General features: G+C 31.8%; 1 protein-coding gene across 1 annotated transcript in view; it reads right to left on the minus strand.

The window, feature by feature from the left end:
- The window catches only part of Sema3e (semaphorin 3E), a 234,557-nt gene that overhangs the window by 16,218 nt on the left and 199,703 nt on the right, over positions 1-18,636 (minus strand). The window contains exons 10-16 of the mRNA XM_076862550.2: positions 16,204-16,348; positions 13,611-13,833; positions 10,660-10,751; positions 8,482-8,523; positions 7,354-7,520; positions 2,533-2,600; positions 569-708 (exon numbers count right to left, since the gene is read on the minus strand). Of these exons, the coding sequence (XP_076718665.1) occupies positions 569-708; positions 2,533-2,600; positions 7,354-7,520; positions 8,482-8,523; positions 10,660-10,751; positions 13,611-13,833; positions 16,204-16,348 (877 nt within the window). The remainder of the gene's footprint in view (positions 1-568; positions 709-2,532; positions 2,601-7,353; positions 7,521-8,481; positions 8,524-10,659; positions 10,752-13,610; positions 13,834-16,203; positions 16,349-18,636) is intronic.

Below are 18,636 nucleotides of genomic sequence, written 5' to 3' on the forward strand. Positions count from 1 at the left end.
ATTCAAAGCCAGCCTCAGCAATAATGCAGCACTGAGCAACTCAGTGAGGCCCTGTCTCTAAATAAAATACAAAATAGGGCTGGGGATGTGGCTCAGTGGTCAGGTGCCCCTGACTTGAATCCCTAGTACTCCACCCCCCCGCCGCCCCAAAAAAAAACAAAAAACAAAAAACTGAGTTTATAGCCAAAATCACCTTCCCTGACTGCCTTGTGCCCTGGGTCTCTCCTTCCGCATAGCCAGCTCCTTCCACACGTTATTTTATCCAGTAACTGCCAGCACATTGATCCATACATCTGCCTTAATGCTTCCTATCCCTCCATCTCTAAAGCGCCTGAGTCTTTCTTTTCCCATCATATAAATTATGTTGGAAAACTTCCTCCATCACTAAAACTACTTAAATTGATGAAAGAGCTTATGCTTTGCCTTTCTTGCTAGTAGACAAGAACACTTCTATTAATGTCTCATACATATGATTTATAGCTTTATTATTCAACCTGTTTAATGTTGATGCTGTTATTGTTTTAAACTTTTTAATCATATTTTGACACCAAGTGTAGCTATGAATTACCTCCTCTTTTCTTGTTTCACGTCCTTTCTGTACAAACCAGATGACTTTTGCTTGTAAAGATCGTGGGGTACACTCCAACAAAGTACTGTTGTTCTCTATGCCATAAGCCAGTCGCTCTTCAGTTTTATCCAAAGCATCTCCTACAACAGGAATGTTAATACCAAACTTAAGACTTGATGTTACTGGTAAATAATTTTTTAAAAAAATATTATTTAATCAAATTCTTGAAACAACATGAGTAACTAATTACCTACTGGATTTATGTAGAGAAATAAATTTTTTTAGACAGTGGCATGTCAAAATGTAGGCATTAAAAAGGCAAGCAAGCAAAAGGAGACAACTGGGAATTTGGTTTCAAAATGATGGGAGAATAAAGACAATAAGACGGTTCATCAATGTTAAACTAATAGGAAATCAACGGCAGCATTCATTGATATGGCAGGGAAAGAATGTGAACACTATGTGTTCTAGCAAGGCATAAAACCAAATTCATGGCTACAAACAAAAGCAGAATTCAGAAATCTTGAGTGATCTGGCACTACATAATCCCAAGTGTAAGGGATATCCTGACAAGGGCTCGCACCCAGGTGTTGGGTGTCTTTGCAAGAAAAAGTACAGAACTGAAGTAAGGCCTTTACAAACCAGAGCTTCTTGATTATATTCCATTTCTTGGACCAGAACAATTCTCTCAAGATTTGAATTCAAACCTGCATGCAGGAAAGTGTACTTACCTGCAGTGGAGAATAAAAGAAAATATTTTTTTTTGTTTGTTTTAACCAAGATGAATTCAATTCAATAGCCAGATTCCAGCATTTTCCCCTATACCTGAATCCTCTCACCTTCAAAACTGATCCCTAAATTTTCCTAAGGTAAGGCCATGTCTTCTTCTCTTGCCAGTGTTCCTAGGATTTGAGTCTCCCCCCGGCCCACATGGATCTTTTTCTTTATTTATAAAATCATAAAGAGACTATCATAAAAATCCAGCTAGATTGTCTCATCTCTGTGGGTCCCACTATTTGAAGTAAAATCCAAGGGGAGGGTATCATTTTATGTCCTGCCAGAGAGGTCTCCTCTTCTTTATGCTGCCAACACTGTATCCTCAAACCTGTATTCCAGGAACTGTGCCTATGATATGTCATGGCCAAGAAATCATTGTTGGAAAAAAGCACACTTGGACATAGCTCCCTGATGACTCCTTATTCAGGGACCACCACAAGGTTCCTTTAGCAACATGTCCATTATTCTAATTCCCTTCTGTGCTCCCTGACTTAATAATGTTGCACTGACTTTTAAGTCAACCTGGTTCTAGGTTGTGCTGAACTGCATCTCTGAGGATAGATAGAGCCACTGCTGAGCTCCCAATCACAGTGCCTCTTCCTCTTGCTACTTCCTGGTGAATACAGCGATAGGAAAATACAGCCTGTTCATCATCCATCATGATGTGAAGAGCAGGAGAGTGTTTTTTCTGTCTTGCTTAACTTCCTTGCAAGCTGAAATTTCCTCTCATCCTTAACCCACTAGACCTCCACACTTCATGGACCACCAATACCAGTTCCAGTATTATTCTACTCCAGGAAAAGTTTTTCTCTTTGTTCCAAATCTTCGTAGGTAAATTGATTCAAGTTGTATCACATTTGATAAAATAAGTTATGAAATGAAGAGATGAATTCTGCAAATCATTGTGCCAGCAGCCACATAAATTAGACTACATTCTTGTTCTAGGATTACCCTGGCTTTGAGGTCTACTATCAAGTATTCATTCAAATGAAATTTATTTTTTAATTATGAAAAAATCATATATCAAGCCCACAAAATCATAACTTCGTGGAAGAAAACAAAAGCTTTCAACAACATTTTTCTAGTGCATACAAATCACAAAGAAAGAGACTCATTTTAAGAAATGTGCAGTTATCATCAATAAACACTCCAAGTTACTCATAACAATTGATTTTTTTATGGATTACCAACAAACTGCTGTCCAAAGCATTGCTGAGCTGCATTTCCATGCCGCACATCTTGTCTGCGGAACCGTCTGAAAAAAAGAAAATGCATTTTAGACGATGTTCAGATTTCAATTTTCCAGATTTTAAAATATACTTAGCCACATTAAAGATTCAAGGAGTATTCTGCTATTGAAAACCTGATCAGTCATATGAAACAAGCATAACATCCAAGTTTCATCTTTCTAATTTCTCCACTAAATATTTTTCAATAATTGAAACTCATCTAACACTATTTTTTAAACGTTTACATAGCTTGAATTCTGGTTCCCTAAATGATAATTTAACAAATTTCTCTTTAAATTTTGTTAAAATTTTAATTAAACAAGAAGCCTTTGGTTGAAAGGCAAGGGATATGTGTAGATAGGTCAATAGGATTTGAGTCAGAATATTTGAGTAAAAACTATCATAAAACTCTTACATTTAATAAAGTTTATGTGAAAACTGACATTTGAAATTGAGATATTTTATTCTAGTGACATAATGATGAATTGGCACAAATAGTTTCTAGCAAAATGAGATAAATTGATAATATACTTAATTTACTCATTTATTCATATACAATAGAAAGTACATGCCTCTATTCAATATGCTTGTGTGTTATACATGTTTAACTGTATACTGTGCATTTAGCATGATTAAAAACAATTAGGGCTTTTTTTCCTTCAATATACCTATTAGAACTAGGATCACTTCTAATATATCTTCTTATTGTACAAATTATTCAGATATATAACTAAAATGAGCACAACACTCTAAATTCATGGAAAATATTTCCAGGCTTTATATCAGGTTTAAATTTTTAAGCATCTTTCTAAGTCATTAAACAATGGAAATCATCATTGTGAGTAGTAGAATTCTAAAATCAAGAGCTATGGTATATTTGAAAGATTCAAATTAGAGATTAAAATAGAAGTATTAAATAAACGTGGAAAATACCACTTGTTTCACATCATGGAGCTTTTTCAGGACCGAGGGAAAAACAGAAGGCAAAGCAGGAGCTTTCCCAGAGCGTAATGGTAAAGCTTGCAAAGTCACAATGAGATGTCTCAACAACATGCAGTGATAAGATGCAGGAGAGTGAACCAGAGCCACATCCCAGTGCCACCACCAACACATGTATCACCTGTATGTGTCTCTTCCCTTTCCCCACCCTTTGTGTTCTGGATTTTAAAGTGGAGTTGGCTAAAGGACACCTAAAATCCATTGCCATCTCAATTTTATTTTGCTCTGGAACATTATAAGAGCAAGGGAGAGAAAAAGTCATAGGTTTATAGATTACAGTGTATTTTGTAACACTGCTCAAATAGGTGTTTTGGTTGGTGAATTAATTATAATGGATTCTATTTCAAGAGATGAAGTGCTTTCTCACATAAGAGTTCTGATCTTTTTAACAGCTTAACACATATCAAAAGCTAGGGCGGATAAACATTTCCAATCAAATTTCAGGATTAGGAACTACAACAAGAGCATATGTTATTTTGTTTTAAATAAAGAGACTGGTGATTAGAAAACCTTACCTAAAGGCCTGAAATTTTACAAAGACCAAAAAGTGCCATGTTGAACATTCTATTGAGCTAGATTGAACAAAATAACTTAGAAAAAAAATAAAAACTGAAGTAGAAAGTTTTATGCTATTATTCCTACTTATTATAGTTATTATATGGTAATATAATATTATATCTGTCAGTTATTATACAACTGACAGCAGATCTAGATAAAAATTGAACTACTGTTGCTAATTCCTTATTCATTGAGTATTACTTCAGTATTTGGAATCTAAATCTCACTGAACAATAATAAATAATAGAGCAGGGTAAAAAAAATGAAATGGGAGATAGTTTTCATTTTTATAGATGGTGTTAAATCAATATTATTATTCTAGTGATTGAGAATAAAGAGACCAGCAATCATAATTCTCAAGCAATTTGAGTATTAAGTATGCAATAATTGTTTAAAATCATAGCAAACATTTATGTTTTTTAAGAAAAGACATATCCTCCAACAAGGTTTAATTTCATTTTATATAATCCCAATATAATTGTTCTTTATTTCAACATTTTAAAAAATGCATGTATTTGTATCAGGAGTTCAAGAATGAGCAAAGTTGCTTTTCATTCCCAATGTTGCATATTTTTCTTATATCTCTAGCCTTACAGAAACTTTTAAAGAGAATGCTGGAAAGAGACAAGATGTAAAAGCAAAGGCGGTAAAGAGACAGAGCTTTATAAATTATGGTGGATTTTGGAAGACCATTTTAAACAAGTGGTTTGGATTGTGAATTAATGTTTTTTCCCTGTTGACTCATTTTCACTTTGTGAGCAGAAAGTATTTATTTGAATGACTGGTTTTCAATTTCGGCTCTATTCAGGTCTGAAGCAAAAATGATCTGCTATAAAAGCAAACTATTTTCCCATCATGTTCTGGAATTTATCCAAAAAAATTTCTCCTTCAGGGGTGGGTGATGGTTCAAAAGAACCCTAACCACTGAAAGATCTCCATTACGTGTCTGAACTGAACTAACTCCTTTATGAGCATGGCTGCTGACTGCAATCCATTACTTTTCTACTATTTGCCTATTCCTTTCAGTTTTTCCAAGTTCCTTTATCCTTTTTAAAATATTACCATCCTTGTGGCTGTACAATATTAAGATGCACCATATACCAAAAATTATTCATCTATGGAAACAGCTCAGTTAAAATTCACCATCACTCATACAAAACCTTGTTATTAAAAGCATTTGGTGCAAGGCTTATAAACATTTTTTATTGTTGCTAAACAATAAAGTAATTAGTTTTAGTAACTTTGTAAAATTGCTTTTCCTAGGGGGACTGCAGGAACAATAATGGACCATGTGTTTTGAAAAAAAAAAGAAAACAATTTTTAATCTTTCCACCATGAAGAATGGCAACTGAGGCGATAGATGTGTTCTCTCTGATTTAATCATCATATAATATATATGTGTTCAAACATCGTATGATAACCCATAAATATGTACAACTTATGTTTTTATGTATCAGTTAAAATAAATTTAAATAAAGATAAAAATGTTCACTAGTATTAAATACTTGTTACAAATTACTTTTTCACCCTGGAGTCCTACTTTTTCATTCCTGAATCGTGGAGTTGCATGGCTTTCCCTGAGCATCTATGCAAAGGCACAGACAATTGTTCCTTATATCTCTACCTCCAAGACTGACCTTAAAGACTGGGTTATTTTGAGAACTGAATAAAATATTTTATTGCTGCACTAGGCCTGGAAGCTGACATGTTCAGTTGTGAGCTACTACATGGTTATTTTCAGTTCAATCCTTGAACTTAGATTCTGATTTATAGTAGACAAAGGCCAATGAATGTTTCTCCGTAGCTCTTGTACATGGTACCAAAATAAATCACTAAAAAACATTTTCAAATATGGGTATATTTCTCCAAGAATTGTTTTCAAATATCAACATGCATTTTATAAAATCAATTAATTTGCTCAATCTTTTTTTTTTTTTTTTTGTACCAGGTGTTAAACCCAGTGGTGTTTTACCACTGAGCCATATCCCCAGTTTTTTCTTTCTTTCTTTTTCAATTATTTTAAATTTTGAGACACGGACTTGCTAAATTGCTAAGGCTGGCCTTAAGCTTGTGATCCTCCTACCTCAGTCTCCTGAGTCAGTGGGATTTAATTTGCTCAAGTTTTAATATTATTGGCAAATTATTTAGTTCATAAATGTCCTTTGAAAACCTTATTTCACTATTGGCTTATCATGTATTTTAATACTTATTGGACTATTAATTTGGCTCAGGTCAAATTAACAAATTTTTTAGAGTTTAATGGAGTTTTTAAATGAGATTGTACTATACGTATAAACCTATAAGAAATAATTACACTAAACTGGCTAAATTAAATCTGAAAAAGTTTTTTTAATTTTAAAAAGTAACCCAAAGTTAAGTAGTAAGAACAAATGAAATTAATACAAACTACTTTTCAGTGGGGAAATATTATATAGTCCTATGTTTTGTTTTACTTTGTGTTTGGTTACTTTGTAGTGAGAAAAAAAACAAAAAACACTGTTATTGTTTAAGAAATGAAAATATTTTTCTTTATTTATCAAAAGTGAACACTATTTCATATGGCTTGAGTGAAAAAAAAAGAAAACAGTTTATTTTCAAAGTACTTTTTGAACCTAGAGTTCTCCTGTTAAAAGAATCCTGGATTTACCTTCTCTAATAAATGCCAATGACCTCATGAATTGCAAACCTTGGAGTTTGGAGGTCTTTAAGTACCTTTCATTTGTGTTGAATTAAATCACACATTTCATTAATTATACAGGTCATGCATTTGCCTAGGAGTTAAAATATTCACTTTCAAAATGAAATAAATGAAGACCAGCTGGTAGAGAAGACTTGCAGGATGTATTTCAGAACTTATTTATTTATTTTCTTTTTAAGTCTTTGAATCCTTCAAGAGTGCTGGCCTGCCATTTCCACATTTTACATTTGTCTAAACTTCTTTCATGTCTTCCAGCAAAAATTTTAGAAAAGGGAAGAGTTGATTCAAACCCAGGTGGAAAAATAAAAGTCCAAAAGCCTATTAAGCTCCAATACATATACACAATAATACATGAAAGTCATTTTCAGGAAAATTTCAAGTATTATATTATGATTAAAATATATCTATGATTTATTTAAATAAAAATATCATGGTTATTTTCATGAAATGGGTACAAAAAAGACCAAATAAGCTTTAGCATTTTTCTGAACAAAAGAATCACTCCATTGAGAAACATGTCTCACCTTTTTGCATGTGTGCCTGTTGGGTAATACCGGGAACAGGATATGCCATCCCAGGCACAGTAAGGGTCTCGAGCTAGACAGCAGTCAGCACAAGCACTTCCGTACATGTCACAATGATGGAACCTGACTTGAGCCACAGCAGAAGAAGATCCAATATACAGCTGTTGCTATGGAAAGCAGAGAGAAACCACTAGCAGAAATGAGCAACACTTAAACTGAACTATTATAACCAAATTTCCAAATTAAACACAGACACTTCAGTAAAAGCCCAGCAATTGCTCAGGATAGATAATGGAAAATCACCACTTTCATTTTTCCATAATTTGAAATACTTTTACAGAATTAAATGCAGGAGTAATAAAATTGCTAGACTCAGCTTGACAAGACTCAAAAAACTGTCTGTTCTTTTATTGGTTATCTAAGCAGAAAGACTCTTGCATTATCTAACACTCTAGGTCTCCTTTTAAAGATCTATAAGAGCATCCAATAAGAGATTGTATAAATAGTTTTTCAAATATTGATACAAACATTTAGAAGAGTGATTTGTCTGTGTGTGTGCATGTATGTGCTTGTAATGATAAAAATAGTTGTAAAATACACTAAAAGAAAAGGACTACCAGTAGCACACTTAATGTAATATGTTCCTATTTGCTAAACATGAAGAATTATTGATAAATAAATTTGAGGCAATATATGCAACAACAGTTTCTAAAGAAGTTCACATCAAAAATTGATTCCAATGAAGAGAAGGAAAGAAGAATTTCACTACACAGTTGTGTGTTATTATTACCATTATTTCTGCAAAAAAATAGTGAAAAATAACTAGGGAATAATGTTTTATCATAAATGAGCATGAAGTTTCAGTCAAGCAAGATGTGTAAGCTCAAGAGATTTGTTGTATATCACTGTGTTTATGGTCAACAATAGTGTATTTTTAAAAGTCACTAAGAGAATCAATCTCATGTTACATGTTCTTACCACAACAAAAGAAAATAATTAAGGGAGAAAACTGCAGCTCATTCATATAGATGAAAAGTACTAATGTTCTTACATCCTTTGGCCTCAACTAATTTACAGAACTAATTTACAGAACTCATACACACACACATATGCACATATACAACTTACTCTCTTGGAAGAAATCTCCATAGAAATAATTGGAACTGGATCCTGAAAAAAAATATCTTTTTTAAGAAAGGAAATCACAGAATATCTACCTTAACATGGTTGTAAATCACCTGAAATCAAATAAGGCACATGAGTGGTTCTATTCCTCGCAAACTACAGCTTCATTTTATAAATTAGATGTAAATTCAACTAAACTAAAATACAAGTTTTTAATTTTTTCATGGATAGGAATAGATATACAGATGAGAAAAAAAAAAGCAGTGAATAATCTAATCAGTTCACTGTCTCTGGAATGTACTTTTTGCATGTGCAGTTGAATACTATTCGTGCTTTCTAATTCTAGTATCCTTAATTAAAATAACGAAGTCAGAGTGTTCTTGAACCATTAAAAGTAAAGTAGTTATATTCTAGAGTATTTGTTATTACTAGTAAGCCATACGATCTTTAATTATTTTAACCCAAGCCTAAACAAAACACTTTCTGTTGGAGTGATCATGGTGAATCAGTATGAATCCTGGATTCTTAGAACAAGGTGAATAACCTCATTTTCTTAGAATTGCACCAAAGGAAGGATGACATGTAGCATAGCTTTAAGAGTCAGCATGTGGTTTTAGCTATCTTGATTCAGAGCATCTTTAAGGAACATGAAAATTTCAATCAGTTCTCTTAGAGGAGAAATAATAGGCAGACAGAATTAACTCGGGATAGTTACCCTTTTCAGAATTATTTTTTTGAAATATTTGATACTTTATATCAGTGGATTTAAAAAAATATTTTAAGCCACAAAATGCTTTATACATGCGTGTATCATTCATTTATTCATTCAGAAAATGATGTTTCTGAAGAGTTTATATGAAAATACATGGCAGTGTATGCTCTTGATATGAGAGCTATAGACCCTATCATGAAATCAATCCTACACAGAGGCTTAAAATACAAAATAAACAAAAGCAAAGTTCCTCTGGTTAACTTAGTGTGGGGCACTGGGGAAATCTGGTCTCCAGACAGCCAAGGTAAAATGTACTGCTTTTTATTACTAAAGTGTTTTCACTTATATCTATCATCTACATATATGGATAAGTCTTATCATTTGTATATTCTCTGTGTGCAAATCCACTTACTATTAAATTAATTGTAATCCCAATATCAATAAGTTGCTGTGGCTCTCATTTGAGGACATGCAGATGCACATTTTGCAGATGGTGCACTTATCAGCTGAAATCAAGTTTCAGCACCCAGGATGTAAACAAGTGTCCTTCACACTAACTATTTAGTGACATTTCTTTACATGCTGTTTTTTGTTAGTACTTTGCTGTATAAAATGACCTCCAAGCCTAGAGCTGAAGTGCCTTTTATAGTTTCTAAACTCAAAAAGGCTACATTGCATCTTAACGTAGAAAATGTTTTCATATGAACCTTCATTCAGTGAATTATAGTGCTGTTGACTGTAAACTCAGTTATTAATTAATCAACTAAGTATATAAATGGAAAGATGTGTTTTAACAGGAACACACATAAAACAAGTTTATCTATTGATCACTTGAAAATATTATAATCAGAAATTTGCAGGAACATAACTCTGTATTTCCCTCAGAAGCAATGGTGACCTTAAAGACCATAACTGCTGAGAAAAATGAGACCTTTCAAAGTGTATTTATATAATATATATTATACACACACACACACACATATATATATATATATATACACACACACATATATATAATTTCTTAGTCCTGTATAATCTTCAGATTATTATTTTCTATTTTTAGTAAATTATATGTGTAGTTAATACACTATAATTAAAAGCAGTGTGCTTGTCTAGCCACAATGTCCACAATATGAAAACATATTACTTTTAGTAACTATTGATAGTTCATTTGTACAAGATGTGACTTTGCAATTGTCACTCTGAAATTCCTATGTAGTATGTTACTTTTTTTATAGTAGGAGTTTTTATATTAAAATTATTTTTATGCTACATGAAGACAGGTCTCTTCTTTTGAAATATCTATGACAAGGAAATAGCAGAGGCACTAGAAATTCAAATAATTCTCACTGTTATGAATTCACAGCACACTTATTAGGGAAAAAATGGACATAACATCTTTTCAACTTAATTCTAAATTGTAATTTCCTGCAGTACATAATCTTGAATATATTATTTATTAAAAATACCTTGAATATCTGAAGTTCTTCTAGAATTACTTCTTCCATGGATTCTGTTTCTTGGTTGTAAATTGTGATGATTTTCAGGACAATTCCAGTATCTGTAAGAAAGCATAAACAGAAAAAAAAAAAAAACAGATAAACTAGAAGGTATGCCACAATTGATTTTCATACAGTTAAAACCACATGAAACTATAAATTCAAATAAGATGTGAAATCATAGATGCATTAAACATTTAATTGCTTCAAGTTAAAAACCATTTGATTACCTATATGCCCACATTGTAAATTAGTAAAATTAAGAATTTTATATGCCTGGCCAAAAGAATTAAAACAAACTCACAAACTCACTCTCTCTCTCTCTCCATATATTATATATATATATATATATATATATATATATATATATATATATATATATATACACACATATATATGTGTTTATATATCTGTCTATATGTATATATATATAACTATTAATCCAAATTTTCCACTAACTAAAAAGAATAAAATATTATTTTGAAAACACACACACACACACTCAAGTAGTTTGATCCAAAAAATTCAATTATTAGTTCAGAAACCAAAATGTCTTTTGGAATTAATAAATATACAATATGCCATATTATTCTAGCTTCTTCTGTGATGTGTGATGCAAGAAAATATTTTACCTTGGCTACTTTCATGTTAATAAACTATTGTTTTAAATTTAGGGAACATTCTAAGCAACATGATACAGAAATAACATATACACTTTTTGTTTGTTTGCTTTTGTGGGGCTGAGAATGAAACCCAGGGCCGTTTGCATGATACGCAAATACTCTACCACTCAGCTATACTCCCAGCCCTAAATACACTTTTAAATTTAAAAAAAATTATGTTTACACTATTTTAGAAAAGATTATGAGTCCTCCCATACCAACCATTTAGCTTTCACAATTTTATAACACTTTATAATTCTATATTTATATTTCAAACTTTCATTTTATTTTTATTATTCATGATATCCTAATCTTGTTTCTTCCAATGAAAACTTTAAAATACAACTAATTTAGCTGCACAAATAATTTCATATGGTGTTATAAATAACAATTCAGGAGGAAAACACTTTGGAAATGTTGATTGAAGGGTTTTTATCATATTTGAGCTATTTGTTGAAAAATTATCAAATCCTGTAATTGGATTAATAAAACTGAATGGTAATTAAACAATGGAAATTACCTGATTTTCAACTAACTAAAAAAAATTATCTTGAAAACTAAGCACATATTAAATTGTTCTCAATTACTATATCAGGCAAAAAGCAAAGATGCAAGATTATTAATTTGCAACTACTGATTTTGTGATAATGACTATAAATGTGTTGCATTAGAGCCTACATCTGATAAGTATTGGGAGAAATAAATACAAGTTGTGATATTTTCCAGTATATTCATCACATATTCATCAACCATGTTCTTTTCTTCTGAAAACTCATGTTTTAGTATGATGCTATTTTTTAGTTAAACATGGTATGTTTGATAGCACAAATATATATCTGATACTTCTGTAATTCTCTCAAATATCTTTGGTCAATCTGCAAGAAAATATGTCTTGGACTGTTACTTTATTTTATGATCTCCAGAGCATTTTAAAATAATATGTTTGCTTAATTTCCATCAAATACACATCTTGTTTATGGAACCCCCACCTTTTCTTTTTTTTTTTTTTAAATCTCTGTTGGAAGTCATTATGAGTAGATTCATTGCCAAATAATTTTAGGTTTCCTGAAGAAGTATGATACATTGATAATCTTGAACATAAGAAAAGCATAATATTAATATTAACTTCTTAAAATGAGTAGATAAATTATAGCTTGTACCAGAGATCAATTTATGGAAATAAGATTTATATTTCCTTGCTTAAATCTTTTATTATTTTCCAAGCATGCATATTAGTAATACATCCTGATTACTGTTCTGAGCATATTCCAATATCTCTTCAGAGTTATAAGTCTGTGATGGATGTTACGTAGTGTAGAATGCTTACTCCTCTAAAGAGCAACTGCTACAGCAATCATTATGCTGCATAAGAAGAAAGAAAGAAATGATAGTTTTAACAAGTTTTAAAATTGCTATAGATCTTTAAAGTATTTCTCAGTGTTTGTTCCATTACTCTGAATGTGAAATCTAGGTTCTCTTCCACAAATTAAAGCAAATGTATGGCATTAATTGAAATTTTGAATTTATTTGAAATTTTCATTTTTAGCATATTCATTATACTTCATCTTCTTAACACAGCATATTATAGCTTTGGAGTAACTGTTTATCTGCATCACAGGTAACATTTGACCTCCTGAGTACAAAAGTATTTTTCTGATGGAGGTTGATAAGCATTTTTGTGATTACAGAGTTGTGTGATGTTATTGTCATAAATTGTTTGTAGAATCACAAGCTCAGTAAAGTTCAGTAAATTGAGCAGCTAAAGGCAAGAAAGGGGCTTTGGGGCTCACAGGAGAACCATGCTTCCAACGGTACCCTTCTTCCATTATAAGAAGATCCATTGGAATCAACTTGTTCATGAACATCAATTATTCACCTCTTCAATTATTTCACGAATGTGAATGTATTAAGTATTGAAATTATATCAGGAATTATGTGTTGTAACAGCCCTAAATTCTCTCTTTGATTATGTCACCATTCCTCAGATCTGGAACAAGAGTGACCACAAAATTTGTTACCTAAATCATGATAGTTTGGACAATGAAAGTATCACTCATGGTTCGACAACAGGCATAAACTCTTGTTGTTGCAGTCACATGATTGAGATTCTCTTAAGTGTTCTTATTTCAGATGAGTGGTGTGCAGATGGGCTAATGGGATCATCTGGATACTTGTCCATAGGTGCTTTCTTAAACACTATTAAAGTTATTATCTTAGGGGCCAAGTGAAATGCCTTGATATTTTCTCTTGTCTCTTTACCTGTACCAATAAATAAGACATCATATTGGCCATCTTCAGCTTCCACTCTGTCCACAGCTATTTGTTTCAGATTATATTTTCCATCTGTTTTTACCAATATTGGTTTCTTATGAGCAGGTTTTATAGACTGGTACATTAGTGGATGGCTTCTCGCAAATCGAATGGCATCATCAGGGTAATCTTTGGTGGTCCCATACCTCCCTCCATTCACTTTGCTGGCACACTGAAATGCAAGCAGATTGGACAATTATTTTTGCCTTAAATCTAAACAGTAAATTTATGATCCATTATAATAATAATTTAAAAAGTGGGAGCTGTTCAATTAATCAACTGTGCATTTAAAAGTATTTAGTAGCCATATATTCTTCATTACAGAAGAAGACTCAATTAAAAATTGCAATGGAATGCCAAATTATTTTAAACATGCAGTCCTAAAAATATAAAGAAAGTAGCAAAATCTTGGAAAAGTAAAATCCATTTAATACCAGGACAGTTTGGGGCTGGAAAAATTCTGTAACAGTATAAATGCTAAAATTAATTATCCTGATTTAATTTTTAACATTGTGAATTCAAATTTGAAGATAAAGAATCTCTCAGAAAAACAAAGTCTCTTTGTGGTGCTAAATCTTCTCTCAAACTAAGAATCACAACTACACAAAATATCTTTTCAATTATTGAGACTATGATAAGTATGACTGGTGAAGGTTCTGATTGACTAAGAGACTACAGGATTTTAATGCTGTAACAGAAACCTATTCAAATTTCATCACCATTAATTATTGAAAAAAAACCCTCTCTATGTTGTGTTACTATAATGTCTATGAATTTTCATTATTCTTGTATGGATTAGACACAATAAGCAAAAAACTGCAAACATTTGTTATAACATGTCTCAATTCTTGAATCACTGGATCTAAAATTGCTCACCATCATTTTAAGCTACTTCTTGGGATACCTTCAACTCTGTTGATTCATGCTTGTTAATAAGGAATCCCTCATTTCGTGCATTTTTTTCCAAAACCAGCAGCAAATTCAATGATTATCTTGATAAAAATTTTCCACTTTAGAGTATAAAAACATTACTTTAGTAATCAGATTCTACAAAGAGTGCATTTATAATGGTTTGTTTTTAAAAAATCAGGCCATATTTCTTAATTTGGCACAAAATTTTCACTTGCTTGTACTTTGATGATACATAATTAGAAACATTTAGGATTATCTTGGAAGCAATTTAGTCACTTCCTACAATCTCTATAAGGCCAAGTGGTTTAAAGAAGTCTTTCCAGCAAAGCCACAGAACTGGGTTTTCTTCATGTAAATTGTACTTTTCAATCAATGGAGTGAAATAAAATATACTTTATGTTTTACTGGAAGTAATAATTTTAAGGCAGTGAGAGAGAGTGATTATAATGGGAAAGACTTACACTTGTTAATGGAGGAAAGGTTTGTTTCCACTTTGGGTTTGACTCTGCAAAAATGGTTTCTATTTGGCTTGCAAGTAATTATAGAATCAGGGTGGTGATGAGATTTCACCAGCTGCTCATGAAAGTCTAGATGTTGACTTGCATGACAAGTTAAATGTTTGTTCCCCATGCCTCACACAGCACCTAGAGTGATTTAACATTTATCCAACATAGTTGCATACAGGATCCATGATGTGAAACCATCACCATCATTATCATCATCCTAATTTTAGACATGTATGCAATTAAAAGCACAAAAGTCTGAATGGCTAATGAGGGTAATCTTATTAGCCATGATTCAGAGGCAAGTGGTACAATGTCCCATACTCTACCTATACTTTGTATTGGCACTTATTTTTTTCTAATAGGCAATAAAGGTATGAAGCAAGGTGTTAAATATCCTAAGAGGGTGGAGAAAAAAACTTCTTTTTGATCTGCTAAATAACAAGTAACAAGAAATTTTGGCCTAGAGAACTTAGAGGTTAACCCATATTAGAACTGGGGGCCTAGCATGAGCAAGGTACTGGGTTTGATTTCTTAGCACCGCATATAAATACATAAAATAAAGGTCCATTGGCAACAACAAAAAAAATATTTAAAAAAAGAATACAAAACCTGGGAGAGCTCACGTACAATGGCATAATTTGGTGTGAACATACTCTATATACTGAGTTACAAAAAATTGTGCTGTGAATCGATAATTATAAATGTAATGCACTCCACTATTGTCATGTATGTAAGAAATAAATTTAAAAAAAGAAAGAAAAAAAGGAATATAAAACTTGGGCAACATTTTCTTGATTAGAAATTACATGTGATACTAATTCTCCTCAATAGGTGGGGAGGAAAATATATGATTCTCATTTTATTAGATGTATCTGTATTCTCCAGTACCCTTAAAAGTAAAACTTTAGGTGGAACTATTTAGCCAAAATATCAATAATTATATGGACTTTATCATACTGCTACAATGTATCCATTATGTTCTTTTCATCAAATAACAAGCATATAAGAATATGAAACAGTTGTTTCTTTATCCTCCAAGTATACTTTAAATATACATTTCCTTAATTGTTTAATTGCAAACTGTGGCAAAGCATGTGAAAAACTGATCAAATGGCTGAACTTACAGAACCAGGCCTTGGGTAAGGAACTTTTCCTTCATAGAGTGACCAATGGTATTCAGGTCCTTCTTTATGTGCATATGGTCCATTAAAAGCTGCCCGGATGCTAGACATGTGATAGACACAAATAGCATGCCCTCTAAATATATTACTGAAAAATAAAAAAATTTAAAAAGTAATTACTCTTTGGGAACCAACAGTTCACCTGGTCAAATATTCCAGCATACCTAGATTAAGAGAGCTTTTGGGTAAAAACCTTGCAATTCCTTTAAACATAGGTTATTCTGAAAATATTAACTACTACAATATTTTAAATATTGAAACTTCAAAATGTAACATTTCTTTAATTTACTATTTATTATAGATTAAAATTTTAGAAGGCCATTAAAGAAAATGTATAACTTCAATTTATTATTGTTAAATCGTATATTGTGTTTTTTCATTTTTGTTAAGGAAGATCTGACTTACAATTAAAAAGATTCATCCTCATATTTAATTACCAATTTTAAGTTATTATCTCTTTGTATATTGTTTTATCTTCAAAGAAGACAGTTCTTTTAATCACCATACTATTAATATTGCTAAAAGTTCTATCCAAGGGCTGGGTTGTAGCTCAGGGGTAGAGCACTGGACTCACACATGTGAGGCCCTGGGTTCAATCCTCAGTACCACATAAAAATAAATAAATGAATAAATTAAAGATATTGTATACATCTACAACTAAAAAATATTTTTTAAAAAGTTTTATCCAAAATTTATTAGATTTCTCAGTGTATGTGATATAAAGAGAAACTTAATGTCTCCTGAAAACTTAAGACTCTTTTCCATTCTTTTATTCAGAGGTCTCGAAACATTAGCACACTTATTGAATTCTTCCCTCCAGATCACTGAAAACTGTGCTATCGTGGGAAGATGACTGACCCGAATAAATCAAACTTGAGAAAATTTACTTAAATTCTATAAAACTCAGCTCTCATACCTCAGAAGTAGCAGCAATTAAAATGATTTTCTTGATAAAAATTTCTATTTTCAGAGGATAAAGAAAGCAGTTGACTAACCACAGAAAATTTTATTGTGGGTATTTGCAATCAGATTCTGCAAAAGGATGTTTCTAAAAGATTTTTTTAAAAAAACAACTGGCTGTATTACTTAATTTGTCATGATCTGAATGAATTCTAATATCTTCTGAACCTCTGTAGTATGAGAATGGAAATAAATGATGTTGTGAAAGTGCTCTCTAAAATGAAAAATTCTGTGTAAATATAGTATTTCCTACACCCAAGACACCTGTAGAACAGCAGTAATGTTACTGTCTAAGAATATCAAATCACACATTTTTATAACACACCTTGAAGCAATTGCAAATGCCTGGGATACTGATGAAAACTAGAGATAGTCTTTCAACTAAAGTGACAATAAGCCTTTGATCACTATTCCATGAATATCAACCTCTATGTCAGGTAACAGCTGGGAGCTTTTTTTTCTCAGATTTGTATATCAATTGAACAGTCAAAATGGAAATTACAGAAGAAAAGCTTGTCTTTCTTTTTTCAGAAAAATCCAATATGCTATCCTTTAGGAAAGTGGCTTATAAATTGATCACACTAATCCATTAAAAAGCCTATGCATTATTTCATAACTTGAGTTCACTGTATTAAGCCATTGAGTGTTCAAGCAACATATAAATTATTTACTGGCATATGGAAGAAAATGAAGTAAAAGAAAATTAAGGGACTTTCTATGAACTGTGATAGCTGCCAATCTTTATTAAATATTTCTTTGCTCAAGAAATAATCGATAGAATGTTATTTCCATGTTACCCTGTTGCAGAAAAAGGTCTCTTTACAACAGCACCATACTTGTTCAAGGAGCTTGAATTTTTTTTCAAAGTGAGCATTTGAAATCACCTGCTGAAAAACTAAAAAAGGCTGTGTGGAAAGTCTCTAAGTACAGTATATAGGGTCATGAACAGTTTATGGCCAATACAATGCAAATGAGAAACTGAGTAAGATTATTGCATCTCTGCCGAGAGAGTGAGATATATTCTTTATTTCTCACTCAAATCATTTTATCCATTCTCTGCCTTATTTGGAAAGATACTGAGGAAATTGTGTACATAAACTTTCAACCAAAACATATTCTAGTCATACTTTTTCATCCATGAATGAACTATTATTTCACTGATAATATGTTATTTTTCCTTTACATTCTATAAGAATGTAAAGGAAAAATAACAGACTATTAGCACTAAATTGAATAGAATATTTGAAAGAAGGAGAGCAGATCATAAAGGTGTTGACTGTGAATATACATTGGAGGAAGATGACCAGAACAAACGGGCAGGAAGATTGCTTAGTGACTAAGGAACTAAGGACTATTTCCTGGACATGACAATTGATATGTGTTGAGAACTGACACAAACCAATGTTGGAAGACAAA

This window comes from Callospermophilus lateralis, chromosome 1 (assembly GCF_048772815.1).
Source record: "Callospermophilus lateralis isolate mCalLat2 chromosome 1, mCalLat2.hap1, whole genome shotgun sequence".
In the NCBI taxonomy this organism is placed as follows: Eukaryota; Metazoa; Chordata; class Mammalia; order Rodentia; family Sciuridae; genus Callospermophilus; species Callospermophilus lateralis.